Below are 19,616 nucleotides of genomic sequence, written 5' to 3'. Positions count from 1 at the left end.
TTTCAAAACTGCAAAAAATGATTTACGCAATTTGGTTATTAGCGTGACGATATTATAATACAATGAGGAAGCGTTCCGGATTTTGAGATCACATTTCGGCGCTCCAGAAGTGTGTGTATCAATATGGAGGTTTCTAATTTTGTTCGACTTCTTTAGATCAAGTTGTGTAAAGGGACTGGAACCTATGGACAGGTGGTATATTCACTTGGCCAACACAGACAGTGCCCGAACTCGTAATAGAACTAAAATAAAGAAAATCGGAATGAAATTATGACCCAACCCTAACCGGGTACACACCCTACGGGAGTACCCACTTCTCAACCTGAATAGTCAACCTGGATTCGCTAAGTTATAGGCTGTCTATTGATCCATGGTATATATATATCCAAGATATATAACTATAATCTTAGGCTTAGTAAAAAATAAAGTCTTACTTACAACGCCGTCAGATTTGTATTTCCAAACGTGATATCAATAACTCCGGACCCGTTAACTAAATCACATTTACAAGTATCTTTGTTATTGTTTTTGCATATGGTCTGTGTAAGCCCAAGTCCGCAACAAAAAATAACAAGAACGGTGGCAACATTTTCTTTCAATTGCATTTTAAGTAAAAATCACTTTAAAATTCATCCACAAACTACATGAAATTCAAATCAACTAAAATCTCTTATGTAACAGTTTTGTTTGCTGTTCGTTTCATTATTCAGCGATGTTTAATTGGATTGCGGTTTGATAAACAAACGCATTCTTAGTGGTTTAGCAAAGATTAGTCTAGTCGTGGGCAAAGTAACAACTCGATAAGTCATACTGACAAGCCCGAGTTTAAATGTTCTGTTTAAATAATGTTTTCCGGGGCCGTAAACAGGAGATCCTTAGTCGTAAAGAACCAGCGAACGGATTAAAATAACTTCAAACGTCCACAACACTTTCACCCATAACGTATGAAACATATAATCAACTGGTTATAGCTTATAGTTGTTTCCATGATCATTTTTATCCAAACAGTTTTCAAGTCTCGTGTCATGAACTGATATATTTAATATATATTTTCAATAAATCTTGGCACTTCATTCATATCCCATACCTTGCTCCTTTACTCCTGAGTGAGTACTGCGCGTGAATGAAAAAGAAAATGGCAAAACTTGAGTAGACTATGTTCAAATGTCATTTGTCATACTGTAAATACGAGTTTTGAAAATTGCAACATCGAAAAACAGTCGCAATCTTGATCATCAACTGGCGACTTCAGTGAAGGTTCATATCGTTACCGTGTTGTATTTTAAACTTTCGGATTAGAACGATGAGAACGAAACTGTTCAATGTTTCTGAAATGAGAAAATATGATCAAATAGAAGTTGAATAAAATCGATTATTATGCCGAAAAGGAGATTACTTCTGTTCGATTCCTTCTTCTAAAATGGCTATGTAATGACTACTAATACTGTTTTATTTCAATTCAATTGACGAAAATGAGTATAGAAAGGCGTATGAACAACATATGCATGGCACGTGCATACGTGCATACTCCGAAGCAAAAATTATTTCCAGTTCAATGCAACAGATTTTATTTGTATACATGCATATAATTTTTCTATGTATCTATGTAGTTATATTAAATAAATTGAAAGAGAAACGGCTTCAAAACCTTTCTTTCATTTGCTCGGTTGCTGAAAAAATACGTTTCTGTATTTCACAAAGTTGTTTGTTCAGTATTTGAAAATCTTCACTGCTTGGGTCAAGTGCCGAAAGACTTTGCTGTAGCTCTTTACTTGCTTCACGCAATTCCCCAACAGTATTGTATAACTCTTCATCTTCTTTCTGAACGTCAGAATAAAAAATGTCAGTTTAAAATTTTCAATTTGAGGTACTAAAATCAGAACGTGCGTTCGTAAATGTTCACCTTCAAATTTCTTATTGCAATGTGAACCAATAACGACGCCAATTCTAATTCTTCACTGAAAAGGTTTTTTAATGGCACCGATCTAAATCCTGAAAACAATAGAATAGAGAAATTAGAAAATATCAATATAATGTTTCAAACCAGCATGTTAGTTTGTTCTGCAGTTAACAAGACACGTGTACACTCTGGTTTTGATAGAAATTTGCCAAGGGAATGGAGTTCTTCATAGAAAAAATTATGACAAATAACCTTATTTGCCCATTTACCAACCTGTTCTTAGACAACGCACTGGCAAGGTACACTGAGCTATAAGATTGGGATCTCCAAACATATCTTGATCAAAAACTGCAAACCGTATTAAAGACTGCACTGGGCAGTGAATTGCAAACTCGAATGATTCTTGAAATACCGGATTTAACCCATTTTCATCTGTTTAAAAATACTTTCATTAAAGTCGATGGTTTTGTATGAGGCACATCCTTTTAAACAAAACACATATTTTTCTTGCCTTGTTTTGCTGTTTTAAATTTCTGACAGTCGTATTCACATCCTAATATTTCGACTTCAACAAATGGACAAGATATACCTCGCCCAGACTTTGGCAAATGTCGTCCTGCAATAATCTATAACAAGTCATCCTCTTTTAAATGTGCTTCACATCGAAGACAAACAAAAAAATTATAATATTTGTTGGAATATTAAAAATTATTCACAGATATAAAAAAAGAAATACGTACTTGTACGTTAATTACCAGTGGATCAACGTCAAGAAGATGGTTTTTCAGATACGGATTGTAATTTGAGTCAGAAAATATTAATGGTTTGAGAACAAATCCACATTGGCCGTTTTCAGCAAATCTCGCTTGATTTAACTGCATTGATTTATCTGAAGTGAAAATACTTATATATGAAATACTTTTTATTTTATTATTTTTAGAATCAATAGTTAATCCTTTGAATAAAAAACTGTGATACGTTACCGGGAGTTTGAAAGTTTAACGCAACAAGCTGACATCCACAGTTCCACATTGGAATCGGATTATAATTAGACGAATCGACTCGAGCTCCTTTTGGATATATTCTTGAAAGTTGCCGTTGATTGTATGAAATGAATTGATGAGCTTTCTCCCGGCATGCAAGTCTTTCTGCCTTGTTCTCGGGAAAAGATGACATTTCGTATGGGGAACCATTCTCTAAAAATAAACATGTCTAACAAAATGCACTTGGCAATGTTCAAAATTACCAAACGCAAAAAGTAAAGCACTCAGTAAGATGCACTTTAGGACTACAACTATACAGAGCATAAATGCTTTAAATTGAAACTAAAATGTAAAAATGAAAAACAACTGAAAATACTTTTTTTTCAGATGTAATTATTGTGTCAATATAAAAGTTAGATAAAATCATTTCATCTACTGTTTTGAAAAAGCTTATATTTAGATTGAAACATAAAGCTTTATTATTTATTTATACATAGTCAAACGAGTTAATGGAGTAAATGAAGTCCGACTCCGGGGATGTTTCATGTAAGATATAGTTTTTACAGGTGTAGGAAAGACCACATACGTTTAGTAAATCTATCTTCTATAAAAGCAACTCGTTGGCAAAAGATAACAAGAAAATACTTTTTTTTAGATGTAATTATTGTGTCAATATAAAAGCTAGATAAAATCATTTCATCTACTGTTTTGGAAAATATGATTTTGGACGATTACTGAATTGCTTATATTTAGATTAAAACATAAAGCTTTACTATTTATACATAAAAATAACATAATCTCTTTCCACGAAATATCAAGTAACTTAACTTCTTCAGATAAAACAAGATATGGCTTAATCAAAACAGCAACAATAATAATAATATTTATACATAGTCAGGAACGAGTTAATGGAGTAAATGGAGTCCGACTCCGGGGATGTTTCATGTAAGATAAAGTTTGTACAGGTGTAGGAAAGACCTCATACGTTTAGTGAATCTCTCTTCTTTAAAAGCAACTGGTTGGCAATAGATAACAAGATCGGATATTTCAACTGCGATTCTTTTGTGTATCTCAATGTCTTTCTTTTTCTTTGTCTGAAGTGAAGGCATATGCACATTTAAACCACATCGGCATAGATGTAGTGCAGTGCAGTAACGGACAAAATTAATGTTTCCGTATTTCAAAAGAAACGTTACGAGTACTCAATTCAAGTACAAGTTTATAATAATTATATATATGGAGATGACAGCACATTTGCACCCACAGATGTTTTCACTCAAGTACATTTACACCCGCGGTCATTTGAATTCATGGATATTTTCTCCCAAGATTATCCTTAACTCACGAATATTTTTATTTCAGAAATATTTTATTTCTTCATTATATAAATTGAAAATCAAGACCGCTTACAAATTGTAAGTATAATTAGTTATAGCCATTACAAGTAATGGTATGGTAATGATTCTCTTCAATTCAATGTACAGATATTTGGAAAGAAATGGACGCGGGTTTGCAGGCTATATAATTTAATGCTTAGATTCATATAGCAAGAATGTTTGTATAGTACCTGGCTATCGTTTTTCTCAATTGCCTCTTTTACATAGTAAATCCAGGATAGCATGTCTTCGTTAGTTTCCGCAGCGAGATCGTAATCAGACAAATGTCCCGCGCATTTCAAACGAAAATGAAATCTCCGCATTTCTTTTCCAGCTGGTACATTTTCTGAATAACATGTTTGTGTCAACCACAGTCTACTTATATTACTATCGAAAAAGAAACATATGTCAGAAATATTTTGCCGCTTCCGCGGTGCTTGCAACAATCATATCAATACTTTTTCGTGGAATCGGAAATTTTTATTGGGCAAAAGCCTGTGAGAACGCTGTGAAATAACTGGTTTAATTTACTACAGCATTGAAATTATTTATAAACACTCACCAACTGTCGCCCTGGCAAGATCAATCCATCCTTTTTGCAACTCTCCGAGCAAATTCACAACCTAATTAAATTACTAAATCGTCAGACTTACATAAAAATCCCAGAAAATCTTAGATTTTGTGTCAGCCCTGTTACTGAAGAATTACATGATCTATTCAAATCTAAAGTTTCTGAGCTCGAAAATTTGTTTTTATCGACGAAATATGACTTTACTCGGCTAGTTTCATGAAAGTTACAACCGAGCAAATATATGGACTCGACGGCCACATAACTGTGTCAAGGAGACTATATCGGGGTGAGATAACCATATTTTCAACGGCAGTGTGGCGCGAAATTTCTTACATGTCACCATTTATCTTATTCGTTTTCATGTTCGTGTTTCCCAGTGTGTATTCTATTGTATCAGTCTGCTAAACTTTGGCGAATGAGGCTGACAGGCATGACTCGTCGTCGCATACAAATCGCTACCGGTAACTGGTGAGGCCCAGCAACGAGTTCTCTGAACAACATGATGGACAAGCGTCCCAAATCTAAATCCATTGACACATTACTTGAGACTAAAGCAATTTTACCCCAATACGTCGTCCCTACATCAAGACTGACAACAACATTTTAGCAAAACGAGCGGTATGGACACTTCTAATAACGGAAGAAGCTTTACCCCCACAAATGTTTTTAATCGACAAGACCAGCTTCCGTCTATCGTCGTTTGTCAAATTTTATGTTGAAAGTATATCCAATACTTCGTGAATTACTTTTATGACTTAGACTGAATAGACTACAATATACAACTACTTCAGCAGAGCCATTCCACCATTTGGAAAAACCACACAAAATTTGTAATTAGTACATTTGCATAGTATCAGAGAGTAAGTATAATATAATTAGAGTTAAACCCACATTTTCTGATTCGTTTGCCGTTTCTTGTGATAGGATTTCCTCAACGAAATTACTGGGAAACCAAGCTCCTTTTTTTCCACCATAGTCTCCGCGCCACCTATAGTTCAAAACTGGTTTTACTTTTCCGCATAAAAATTGCGTTGAAGGGCAAGTATAAAATAAGAACTCAATTCGCATTTACGAGGTCCTAATATTTTAAAAACAATTCAGTAGAATATTAGAATTTCTGTCGGTCTGTAATTCACGCTGCAGACTGGGTTCTTTCTCAAAGAATGTTTTGGACAAATAAAAAAAAATTGTATAGTACATTTACGCAAGACAAACTAACTAACATTGTGTGTACGAACAAGTGGTTGAGACGCAATTGCCAAACGGTCGTTTGTATTCCTGCGCGTTGGTCTTGTTCGATCTCAGATGTGAGTACCGCTTTCAAATTTGACGATAACAAGAATCTTATATCTTACCATCCCCCATCGTCCTTTACTACGTTCGAAATTATGGCATGTTTACAAAATGAAAGTTCATCTTCACGATCGGCATGATAATCGAAAAGTGATTTCACAGTTACCGTGAATGGATTTGCCTGAACATAGACCAAATTTCCGTTTTTTTGCTCATATAGCTCTGCATCCTAAAACAACAAAATATTTATTTTGCCATTTCCACTGTGTAAAAGAACATATATATATATAAATATTAACGCAGGTTTAATTTGTACTTCTCATCGCAACTCACAAAAATTGAGTTACCGTTTTGCAAACGAAATGGACACATGTAAATTTTTTCACACGATATGGATATTAACCTATAGTCCCTATAATATTAAATATTCACTTGTAAACTTTCGATGATTTCCCTCGTGACAGGATATCTCAACTTCGTGTTTTTATAAAGCGAGTTCTTTCCGTAAAATATGACGATGTCACACAAAGTTTCGAAATTTCCATTCCCGATTCTGTACAATCTTCCATCCACGTCAACTTTGCAATGTTTAACATTTCCCTTTGCTCTGAGAATTTGAAAAAAAGTTTCGTAATCATCATGTATGGTTTAGATACAAGTGCAAAGTTTTTCTAAACTATGTCAACCTGGTCTAATACCCTGAGAAAGTTTAAAACATTGACTACAGAATATCTCTTCTCTTTCCAATCACTAAAATAAAAATAAATTTACAGCGAGTGAATTTTTAATGATTATTAGTGAACATACAATAACCTGAAAGATATGGTGTAACCGACTGTGTTGAGTTCACGTTTACCACTTTTTCGAACAAGAAATACATCATCCTTATCCATGCGCATCAAAATAGTTTCTGCGGTGGAACGATCAAGGTGTTCGTAGTACCATCTATACATGAATGTATCGAAATTAACTTGAGCATTGTGGTAAGTTGTGGCTGCTCGACAACCATTTTCAAAATTATACACTTGTTCACGAATATTCTACTGGCGAGAATTTTACCAAACATTTCGCAAAACAATTACCAATGAGAGTCAATTCTTGCATCATTTTTTATACATTTTGTGCAGGCTCTTGCATCCAAGTAGTTAGGTGATTTGTACTCATTTGTGTATACCTTGTCGAGGTTATTTTGGCACTGGCGAAAACGAGATTCAGGCACATTGCAACGTTTAGTGAGTTTATATCATCCACACTCACTAAAACCAGTTATCGTTTCCCCCTATTCACAAGTCTTTCATCTAATGTAACTAAATTAATCAGATTTTCCAGTGTTATATCAATACTCACCCTTTGCTGATATGGGCATTTGTCTGTGGTACTGCATCAGTAAGAAGCAATTCGAATCCAATCGATTCGTTTTTTAGAGGCTCGTGAAGATAATGACATATAAGACTATAAAGGCTGTCGAAATGGTTTTCTGATACGAGATAATATTCTATCAAACCTCCGACCAGTTGTTGGGAATGAATTCGACAGTGATGAACTCTTCCCTTGAACCTGACATAAAACAAAAATTTTGCATAACCCCTTTATTCACTATTACTTTAAGATTGGATGATCATATAAATAAAATTATCAAATATATCTGATTTGTGTAATTTTATATACTGAAAAAGCTACAGTTAAATATAATATTTCAGTGGTATGACAGTCAAGACATTTTTTCATGCTCTTTCGAATACTGCTTTTTTTTTATCTTGTCATCCATCAGCACAAATAATTAGTTGATCAACTTAATACCAAACGCAAGAAAGCCTTATTTAAGTTACCAAAATGAAAGAGTGTAATTTCCAATGAAGGTTGAACTATCTCGAACTACAAAACTGCCGTCAGGACCAGCATATTCTCGCAGCAGCCTCTCAATTGAGCTTCGATCTTTGGATCCATGATACCAATTTTCAGAATAGTGGAGTTCAGAAATTGCAGAAGTCAACTGAAAGAAAATAGAAAACTTCATTACTTTCTAGGGCAGACATGGGCGAAGAACGGCCCGCGGGCCAAATCCATCCCGCTAGGTAATTCAATCTGTCCGCGCGGTGCTGCCACGACCACACTGAAACCAAATTTTGATGTTTTAGTAAAAAATAGCTCAAAGGATTGGTTGAGATTGCGGTTTAATTTAGTTTTGGTACGAAGTTTATTGTTTTCCATAGTTGCTTTTGTAACACTGTAAACATTGTTCATAAAATGTAACTCTATACGTCATACATACATTGCCCGCCAGTATAGGTAGGCAAAATTTATCGCCGCTGATCCAAAAACCGACCCCCCCCCCCCCTCCCTCCCCCCTGATCTAAGAGGTAGTATCCTTTTGTTATTTGTGGGGTGTATTAGTTTTCTCATCATTCTGCGAAATTGACGATCGTAATATCGCTGTAACTGCGTATGTGACACTAAATAATCTCAATAATACAAAAACCAATTTTTGTTTAACTAAAACAATTATTTATTCACTCACATTTTTGGACGAATCGTTCCCATGGTTGTTAGACTCTAGGTTTTCAATGGTATCGTCAAAACCGAAGTTTGGTCTTTCGCCATAAACCAATTTGTTTTCAACCAAAACAAAATAATGTAATATCCATTCCTTTGAAAATTTATTAATTTATTATAAAAATCAATTATTAGCATAGTCACATAACAGTTGTGAATATGATATTACCTTGGTAGCTTTGTCCTCCATGTAAAGTAACCCATTCTTTTGAGAGTTGCTTATATCCATGCTTTCGTTTCCTGGGAATATAACAGGAATGAATAATTAATTCAAATCATTTTTCCAGGATTTCGTTATACTCTATTTCTAACATATACAAATAAGATTGATATCTTTTATTTGACATAAGTGGTCAATAGCGACTTAATGACTTTTGGTTATAGAATAACAATCAATTTTTAGACTCCTCGTATTCTGCCTACATTACGGATTGCCAGGACATGCAATAATTAATTTGTCCAATAACAAATGCTATAATATTATTATCACTATAATTCACGGTAACGTGTTACCTGCATCACTGTCACTTCGCCAAACTTCGCTCAACCTATTATCATCAGTAAGTTTCTTGTGCTGGGAAAAAAAGCATTTTACTAATTATATATGTTTTTTACAACGTACCAGTCTAGTTATTTAATAAATAACAATACCTTAATAATTATTTTGCCTTTCAACTGATTTGGAGTTGGTAGCGTCGTTTCTTCCGGCTTTAAACGCTGTGTTACCATCATATCTATCAATAAGAAAATGAAGTTTTAGCAATTTGTTGTGGTAAATTTCTATATCGCAAAATTGAAGATATTCGATATATTCACCTCCAAACACATCAACAAACATTGTTGCCATATGTCGCTGTTGAGGAAGTTTGCAGTGGTTTTCAATTGACAATATGACTGGTAGGCTGCAACGCAAGAAAATAATATTAAAAAATAATGTCCTGTAATTGTAGATCAGTGAAGATAACAATCTTACATTTAGTAGAAAATTGATTACTTAGATACCAGGGTTGTCCAAAACGAATCGAATATTCGAATATCATAGTATTCGAATACCTTTTCGGCTGGTTTTCGAATAATTCCGAATAGTAGTCACTTTTCGCCGTAAACGTGGTGTTTCGTTTTACGGGACTCTTCAAACGACTTTTTACGCTGTCTCACGTATTGTAATGACGATGAAATAGAATCGGCACTTTGATTGTTCATATTCTGTGCGATCGTACGTCTCATAGTGTTGCGACACATTTGCACGTTTGCGTGGGTGGACATTGCCGACATTCGTCTACGAGTCCTTTAATTTACAAATTCATTTCCATCACGTCGAAAAATTGACAATTACCGCTTTTCTAGGCCCAATTTCATTTCTATGTGGCCTGCTTATTAGTCTTCTCAAGCATGATTTGTGTAACCTTATATTTGGGTCTTAGGGTCTGCCAATCATGATATTCAATCGCAGGCCGGTTATCGTTACTTGTAAGAGAAACATGGCCGCCGAGATAAAATGATTTGTGACCCTTTCGTTTTGCCGATTCAGCAGAACACGACAGGGACGGGAAAACACAGCTGTGAAATAACCCGTGGACGTACAGTGTAGTATTTATCACATTCCAAAATTATTTTAACATTCGAGTTAATAGGTTGTCCAAAATGATTGCCGCTTTACAACTTAAATTTACCGCTCAATTGTTAATATTAGTTAATTCTGTGAGTATGATTCTACCAAACTAACATGATCTGGTTCTAAACATATAAAATTATTAGCGCATATCACAGGGACACAATTTTTCTACCAGTCTTATTGGAGGCCTATATGGAAAAAAAACGTTTTTGAGTGCTAAAAATGGACATCGTCCTATTTGCCATGTGGACTTATTAGCCGGGAAATACGGTATTTATAGCCGTCATTGTTACGATATCCAATGAATTGGCACAAGTTGGAAAAACAAGTTGATTTATTAGAAAATAATTTCTGGCAAATAATTTTGATAACGATAGTTAAAAGTATCGATCCTTTACCAGGATTTTGTTGCGCAAAATAATCCAATCCATGACTGGTACCAGCATTTAAAATGTCATGTCGAATTAATTTAATTCCGTTCAACGTAACTCATGGTTGTATGGACAATCTGTGGACATAAAATGTGTGGTAAACTGACCGATATTATTAAATATTGATTCCTATTTTCATATTGAGAAAATAATGAAAGTATTAATACCAAATAACACGAGTATTTGTGGACATGAAATACGTGGTAAACTGCCCAATTATATTTAATTTTGGAATCGTATTTACAAAATAATAAAACCATTATAATTCTAAAATGCAACGGCGATCTGTGCCCTAAAATATGTGGTAAACTGCCCGATTTACCAACATTTGAGTTATGATAATAGAACTAAATTAACACGGTAAGGCATTTTAAATAGTGGCATCAGTCATGGATTCAAATATTTTACGCAGCACAAAATCATCCTAGTAAAAAGTCCATACTTTTAAATACAAACCAATGGCAACCATTATCCAAATTAGTTCCCAAAAAGCGGGATAAAGTATAAATTCTTTCTCCGACTTGTGACAATTTTTTCCTGAATACGAAAATAAGAATCAAAAACTAATTATATTCGGCACAATATCACGGCAATATGTGAACATAAATTGTGTGGCAAACTCGCGATTAATATTAATTTTTGATTCCTATTTTTGTATTTACAAAATACAACGGCGATCTGTGGACTTAGAATGTGTGGTAAACTACCCGATTATAAATAGTTTTTGCTTCCTATTTTCATATTTATAAAATAATAAAAGTATTATTACTCAAACATACAACGGCGATCTGCGGACTTAAAATGTGTGGTAAAGTTTCCGAATATAAAAATTTTTTGATTCGTATAAAAAATTGTCACAAGTCGGAAAAATAACTCATACTTTATCCCGCTTTTTGGCAAATAATTTGGATAATGGTTGATATTTAAAGTGATGGGCGTTTTACTAGGATGATTTTGTGTTGCGCGATTATTCAAATCCATCACCGATACCACTATACTGCAAAATATATACTGCAATAATCTGCAAATATGAAATGCCTGAATGTATTCGGAATAGTGAACTATTCGGTATTGGCCATCCCTGTATAGATACAAACATATAATTTAAAAAGTGCTATCAAAAACTACATTTTTTCAAAAAGTCGATACGGCCGAAATGCGTTTGTGTGATGAGAACTTCAACTAAACTAATGCTTAAATATCGTTCCAAGATAAATAGACACGAAAGAAATGAAATCAAATAAATAAATAACTTTACAATGCTAGAAAATTGGATTTTGTAGATATTTTCTAAAATAAAAATTATTATGAATATATTTACTGGTACTCACTCAGATACTACAAATGCGTGTTCTTTGATAGTTTTTAAAACATCTATAAACTTTATCTTTGACGTCAAAGTGTGTCCGTGAAAAATACATGGCATTCCATCTGGACCGTCCCAACAATCCACTTTTATAAAGTTTGAAATGGAAAAATATCACATTAATGAAAAATATTCAGTAAGTATATTCAAAATGGTAATATATAATGATACATCTTGGTAAAGCCCATTATATACCGAATTATAATCGATTCCTGATCAATATGACTAAATCCATAACTTTTTTATTGTTTAAATAATTATTGCTTTTGTTTAAAGTTCAAACGATGCGGTCACACAATCTATAATTCCTAGATTAATATCTAAAGTATTATAATATTTAAACAGTGCAGGCACAAAATATTTAAATCTGTATTAATTTCATCAAAACATTGTGAAAGTATCATTTTACGTTCTATACATCTGCATCCCATTCTAAGACATCTTGCATATGCTTCACACGAGGATTCGCTGCTAAATTGATCACCAGTCAGATAGCTAGAAAAATGTCGGATGAACTTGTCAGATATGATCAAAAAATGTTGCAAAATTACTCATATTAATTTAATATGCTGGCATTATAAAAAGTCAAATGTTTCGGTGTTCGGAAATTGTGGAATTATTGAGTAAGATTTTTTAGTATAGCTTGAAAAATAATAGAGTTGTTCCTCGATAATTCTTTTTAACATCATGAAGTAAAATTGAATAGGGTTGCGCGAGACTAACTTCCTATCTTTCCAATATATATGCCCCTATATCCTTCATGCTAGTGGATCTGTATGCGTATACTGCATTTCTGCAGCAAGAGTAAAGATAACTATCCTAAATGATTCAAGAGTCCAGCTGCACACTAACACAAATGTATTTCTGTAACGTTTCGTCGGACCAAAGTTCGACTTCCTTAGACAAGCATTGTTGTAAACTGCTTGTCTGAGGAAGTCTGATTTTGGTCGGTCGAAACGTCACAGAAATACATTTAAGTTCGTGAGCAGCAGAACTCTTTCCATGGATGAAAGTAAAATGATACTATTTCTGTGACTTACGTGTTATGAGATGAGGATATCCAGTACTCAGATAAAGGTTGATTCAATGTGTCCGATTTCAACTTCATTTTCGCGGAATCCCACACACAATTTTCTTTGCTGAAGAGATAACTCAGTGCCTGGAATTATATTTAAAATTGCTACATTGTTTACTGTAAGGCTTCTATTTTATCCAAAATTCATGCACTATCATCTTTATGCATATCAATTGCTTTATCGTTTTGTATTATGAAATAGAACCAAGCAAGTAACATTTATTTGAATTGTAAGGCTGTAGTTTCACTTAAAGTTACCATAATTATTTTACGATACAATAAATTATACAGGATTCAGAAATCGAATAGCAGTTGCAGTGACACGAAAACACAAAAAAGTGGTTGATGAAAAACTGGCATGAGATGTGTATAAAATAGCTCATATTTATAAGCAATTAAAAATTAAGAACATTGATAAAAATATTGTATAAGACAGTTTACCTCGGAAATAGACACACAAACTTCAGGTTGATTACATCGGAAATATGATCTCATGTAATTTTCAACATTTTTGATATCTTGAGCCCAATCGTCCTGAGAACAAAAACGATGACCTATAGCAAATTCCTTGGTATTAACAAATTCTCCGCACATAAAACAGCCTTTTTTTAGTTTCAGAATTGAGTATACGAATTGAATAATGACGTACTTTGATACCTGAAATAAACCCTCTAACAACCCAATATTGCCATATATAAAGGTGAAAATTCGTAGAAAATTGTTGACTGACAAACTAATGTGAAATTATTCAAATATTGAAACTTTAATCATGGAGTGGTCGATTTTGATTATTTGAAAAAATCATGTTCGATTTTTTCTTTCACGACATATCAAGATAAAATGCATGTGTGGTATATATATTTTAAAATATTCAAACATTTGCTCGAGCTATTGCTTTTTTCACACATTTTAAAAATGTAAATATACCTTCTGTTCGATGATGAGAAATTTTTGAAAATCTTGTGCATTGAAATGATAACTGCAAAACAAAAAGTTTAAGCACGTTATATGTGATTACAGTTATTTTCCAAATTAATTCAAACACCGGGCCTTCGAGGATGAGTTAGTTATTCAGTCATATGGAGCTTTCCTTTAGGGGAAACCAAAACTTTTGATTATTCTATTTCACCCCAACAAAGACTACCTCAGAAAGCGATCGGTATTGCTCTAATGTTATCGGATCCTGCTATATTCAGATATTTTTAATGTCAGATAAAAAAGATCTTTCAGAAATTCAGAAAATCCAGTCTTGGGCTATGAGCGACATACAAAATCCGGATCTACAAACAAGCTATTGAACAGATATGTTAATATAATGTGTTGACATCTCGCGTCATCAACAAATAGTATTCTATATAACAAGTGTTCCTGTCTTTCAAAAAAACATCACAAAAGATCAAACTCATACTGACCCGTCCGATGAATATTCTTGTAAGAATAATGCGATATCCATTTGACCATTTAACATTATTTCATTATAAAATAAGATAAATTGATCAAAGTAAAGTTCTCCGCTCTCATTTATGTCAGCAACCTTCATAAATACACAAATAAAATTAAAATATCAAAGGACCCCATCTTTTAAAACTCTTTATTTTGGATTAGCTCATATCTAATCAATTCAGTTTAAGCGTTTTCTTTTTTATTAACTAAATCCTAATTTGTTTGCAAATTTTTAGATTCCGACAAATTTTTCTTAAAACCAATGTTATACAATCTAGTTTCAGTTAATTATTCATAAAAACAACCTTCCTTCCTAAAATAACTTTAAACAAAAAATTAAAAGTTGATTAAGTGCAAACGACACATTTTTTTAAAAACGCGTGTTGACTTGCAAGAAATAAGTCAATTCCAAAACTGCTGGTCATCTTTAGCAGTTCAAAACAGTTACACTGTATACCTGAAATACTTCTTTCAAAGCCCGCGTGGACAAATTTTTTGCATTCACGGTTGGTAACCAAGCCTTGGCAATCCGTAGAGTTACACTGCAAAATCATATACATTTTTTGTAGAAAGTTTTTTCATTGCATTCGTTAAAATATGGTGTCAGATCCAAGTAAAATAATACTTCTCGAGTTTAAAAAAATGAAAAGTAATCCCCAAGCAAACTTCAGATAAGCGTCTGCTATAATTCATCTTCAGTACTTTCCCCCAAACCCATGCCAAACTTGATAATTAAACCAAGAATTTTTCATGAAACAATAAAAAAGTAGCATACCAATTCTGTTGGTTAATTTGCTCGAATTCTCTCCGGAGCCACCTGTAAATGAACAACAAATTAAAACAATAGGCATGTGTACCTTTAGCGATAAACATTCACAATATTTCGAAAATTGTACCATTCTAATTCAAATAGATTGATCTGTTTTATGTAAGGATGGTAATAACCCATGATTAATATTTGCGTTGCCACAGGTGTCGCCATTTGAATGTACGGGGTTCGTTCAGGGCAGAAGACTTCAAATTGTATTGAACAGGCACCGTTATCTTTTCAACCTGTACATTTGCGCTCGTAAACTGAACCCAGGAAATTTGCACCTGCATACTTTTGCATCCACAAGCATTTTCACCCAAGTACGTTTCCACTAATGGACATTTGCACCCACGTACATTCATACCCACGAACATTTGCACACAGTACATCTGCCAGGCGTTTGCACCCACATACATTTACACCTGCGTCCACAAGTGCTAATGTCCGTAGTTGCAAGTGTCTATGGGTGGAAATGTTTAGGGTACAAATGTCTATTAGTGCAAATATGCGTGCTGCAAACGTCCATGAGTGCAAATGTATGTGCGTATAAATGTCCATTGAGTGCGATTATCCGCGAGAGCAATTTATATGTGGGTGATAAAATCGGTGGGCAAATGCATGGCTCTAAAAATATGCGGGTGAAAATCTCTAGGACGCGGGTTACTGGTGCAAATATACAAAGATGCAAATTCGCTATCACCAATCTTAGGATACTGTATGATTCCCATACAGGAAATAACATTGTTTTTAGCAGAATGCCTACAATATGTCGTTGTTTGGAATATACAATTAGCTTAATACACAATTTATAGAAGCTTATACCTTCTAAAAAGTGTAGCCCATAAAGACAGAATTAGTCTGGCCTTGTCTAAAATATTCTGTTTTTATTTATATAAATTGTGTGGTTTCACTTAACTTTATATACAGTATATGTGTGTGAGTGGATGAATTGTATAATAATACCTCTTCGCATGTGCTGTTAATGTTAATACGCCATAGGCAATTTTTAAATATTGATATACAGTAACTGATGCTGCAATTTCATAATAATTTCAAATAATAAAATAAAAGACATAGGATTATGACTGACCATCCGAGTTGAGAGAAGTACGAAGCCGTGACTGAGTTATGTACAAGATAAGAAAGCCCTTTAATCCAGACATCAACATCTTCGGGATTGTTGGCTAAAAGAAGATTTTATAAGTGGAAAAGGGCTTTCCGTGATGTAAGATATAGCCAATCCATGTACATCCCATAATAACGAAGCGTTTATTAACAAAATTCATCACAATTTATTAATGCAATCATCAAAAATATACTTTAAATTTTCTAGGTTGCGGTACGAACGTAATATAATATTATATAGCATATTGTTACGTTCCTATAATACAAACAAAATGAGTATGATTGAAATTTTCATCATCTTAACTCTTCAACTTGTATAATTAAGGTAACCTCCACACAAACTAGCCTCTTAGGCTATGCAAATATTTTCTTATTACATAGTACATTATCTAAGTTATGCACTGTGATATAACTCGCAATTTTTTATTCGAAGCGACTCACTATGGACAGTATTATAATTAGTAAAATTAGGTATTTAAAGTTTTTCTTCAACATATGAATTGTATAGAATGATTTAATATCTTCAAACCTGCAATTGACATCAATTTTAACGTAAAATCCTGACCATAGAGTATGATAAAGCACATATCGGGGTCGATGTGTCGAGATTCATCAATCAGTCTTTCAAAATCTCTTGAAACTTTTCCCTTCCGAATTTCTTTTATTTCTCTGATGTTGACTGTGAAATAATAGATTTAATTTTTACATTTGGAGAGGAAAGTGTCTCATGATTGGCCATTGGGTTCTTTGTTCAAATAAATCTCATTTGGTAATGGGCTATTAATTTTCTGGTCAATATCTTATTTGTTCTTGTGTTCCAGCAGGTTCGATTCTCAATACACACAAACGATTTGAACAAAATAATTCTCAAACATTACTACTTTAGAACTTATGGGCAGACCTAATAACTTGTACTGAATCAATTGACTTGTACCTACTTCGGCCTTTACAATAAATTTACACGTATTATGTCAGCTTACACGTACAAACGACTTTTTTGCGACTTTTTTGAAAAGAACCTGACATTGCTGCGAAGTACCTGATCCTTCAGCAATTCCATTTCGGCGACTCCAAGTCATACAGCGGGTTAGTAGATTTACTTGAAATGTACAGTCTTCGCTCCGTGTCTTTTTTGCGCTGAATTTTTTCATCAAATTTCCCATTTCAATTCTTCTTAAAACACTTTCCAACTCATTTCCATCATGAAACTTGACTTTCGGAATACCTAATACTGACGAATCACTATTTTCTACTTCCATCTTTTTTGACAAAAACTATACGCACAAAAAGGAAAATTTCAGACACATATTCATAGGGTATTTGTAGTGCGCTGCGATTTGAGGACTCATTATTTCAAACCGGAAACGACGAAGGTGTATTTCGTCCCTATAACTAAAAACTGACCTTGTAATTGAGTAATTGAGTTCCACAATAACTGCAGTGAGTACATATCTCCAAAAAAGTAGATGCTTCATATCGGTGGTTATTCGTATATTTAAAAAAGGTGGTAAAAAGAAAAATCTCGCTCACTCGCACAGAAGCAAAGTGAAATCCTCTTTCAGTAATGCTACGAGTGGCTACTGAAATGACAAGTCCGAATGCTACTGAAATTATGTATGATGGTACATTATGACCAAAAAGTCGATACGAGACCTGAAGTAGTTCTAGACTGGGAACCCCCAAAATGCGGGAAACGGGAACGACGGGAATGCCAAAAATTTTACAAAAAACGAGAATAGCGTGAAATCGCTTCAGGGAACAGGAAATATGCATATTAAAGTACGTGTAGGGGAATTACACTAATTTCTATACAACTAAGAACGATAAAACGAAGACAAGCAACTCATGTGCGAGGATGATAAATACTAGACAATACGAGTCCTAATCGGAACAAAGTTGTAAAATATTTCCGGAATATCAATCTAGCTGATCAAGACTCATTTATGGACTTGTTCATGCAACACAAAAAAAAATACCAACAATTAATCTCATCATCTATGTTTTTATGTTTAACTAATATCAAATATCAGTAAATTTTATATTGATACAATTTTCTAAGTCCGCGTGTGCCCAACTAGCCAACTCAAAACTAGTCCTATCTACAGATAGCATGTATTGTCAGCATATTACAGTATTATGCAGTTTTGCAGGCATAATCTATCATTCACAGACTTTAAGTTTTAGAACAATATACCCACTCACCCACCTCTTAAAAATACTGTTGGTCGAATAAAGTTAATGAATGGGCACCGCACTGATCCAAGTAATAAACCGTATTAGTGGTTAAGTATACAACTAGAGGGCTGGAACACTATGGACTAGAGGGCTGCGTTATTACTGAAATATTTGAGACGCAATTAGCACTTGTCAAAATGATTTTGCTAAAAAGTCACATATTCATCGCAACCTGTTGTTGTACCACACAAACTGTGAGAGCCCATAGCTTTCAATTACTTAGCAATACCACAAGGCAACTCCTGGTACTGACGTCTGCATTTTCCGATCGACGTTGTATTGCGCCAACAACTTCTCAGCTGTTTCCTGTAAACAAAAGTCGGTTTGATATTTTCCAGAACAGTTCGAGGAGCGTTTACCAAATGTGATTGCAATGATTTTATATAATGTTAACACAATGTAATCGAGCTACGGCTTATGTTTTCACTGCGATTGATTTGTTTATCATGCGTGGTTTCAACAGAAAGCTTTGGTATCCATGATATTTTGAGAAACGCAATTTCACACGATAAGATTTAATGCGAAAAAATCACATCTCCGATGATATATATTTATAATATCAACTACCAAACTATAAAAATGTTTGCGAAACTGGATTATTAAATGTTTTAGAGACATTGTAGAAAATGTATGCCATTACAAATAGGATATTTATCGATTTTACGTAATTGCTATTGACAATCATTGCTTGGACCCATGTCTTTTGAAACTATATAGCGTCTATACGTCACGTATATTCAACAGCGAATGAATAGACCGTGAATTGTTGAAATGAAGGGTAAGGACTTTCGGTTACAAGCGGAACAAAAACATGATAACAGCATCATTTTTTGTGATAA

At 33.8% G+C, this 19,616-nt stretch overlaps 1 protein-coding gene across 2 annotated transcripts; it reads right to left on the bottom strand.

The window, feature by feature from the left end:
- Nucleotides 1-575: 575 nt before the first annotated feature.
- LOC120341030 (1-phosphatidylinositol 4,5-bisphosphate phosphodiesterase gamma-1-like) lies at nt 576-17,928 on the bottom strand. Of its 2 annotated transcripts, XM_039409452.2 has the most exons (32): nt 17,582-17,926; nt 17,072-17,221; nt 16,508-16,601; nt 15,382-15,423; nt 15,064-15,148; nt 14,576-14,697; nt 14,091-14,142; nt 13,605-13,697; nt 13,129-13,247; nt 12,498-12,583; nt 12,054-12,174; nt 9,493-9,578; nt 9,328-9,410; nt 9,190-9,250; nt 8,846-8,916; nt 8,642-8,770; nt 7,953-8,116; nt 7,471-7,680; nt 6,937-7,068; nt 6,556-6,730; nt 6,186-6,352; nt 5,722-5,818; nt 4,822-4,882; nt 4,451-4,605; nt 3,869-3,977; nt 2,884-3,096; nt 2,641-2,789; nt 2,412-2,526; nt 2,174-2,332; nt 1,904-1,992; nt 1,649-1,821; nt 576-1,328 (listed from the first exon to the last, which is right to left on the bottom strand). In XM_039409452.2, exons 1-32 carry the CDS (start codon nt 17,799-17,801, stop codon nt 1,283-1,285), a joined length of 3,828 nt encoding a protein of 1,275 aa, XP_039265386.2. In that variant the 5' UTR covers nt 17,802-17,926; the 3' UTR covers nt 576-1,282. The 2 variants fall into 2 exon arrangements, with proteins under 2 accessions (XP_039265386.2, XP_039265387.2); XM_039409453.2 differs by lacking the exons at nt 576-1,328; nt 1,649-1,821; nt 1,904-1,992 and having other exon boundaries at nt 2,194-2,332; nt 2,412-2,516; nt 17,582-17,928.
- Between the last annotated feature and the right edge of the window lie 1,688 nt (nt 17,929-19,616).

Source organism: Styela clava, chromosome 14 (assembly GCF_964204865.1).
Source record: "Styela clava chromosome 14, kaStyClav1.hap1.2, whole genome shotgun sequence".
In the NCBI taxonomy this organism is placed as follows: Eukaryota; Metazoa; Chordata; class Ascidiacea; order Stolidobranchia; family Styelidae; genus Styela; species Styela clava.
Note: the sequence above shows the minus strand (reverse complement) of the source record. Positions and strands in the feature narration are given on the sequence as shown.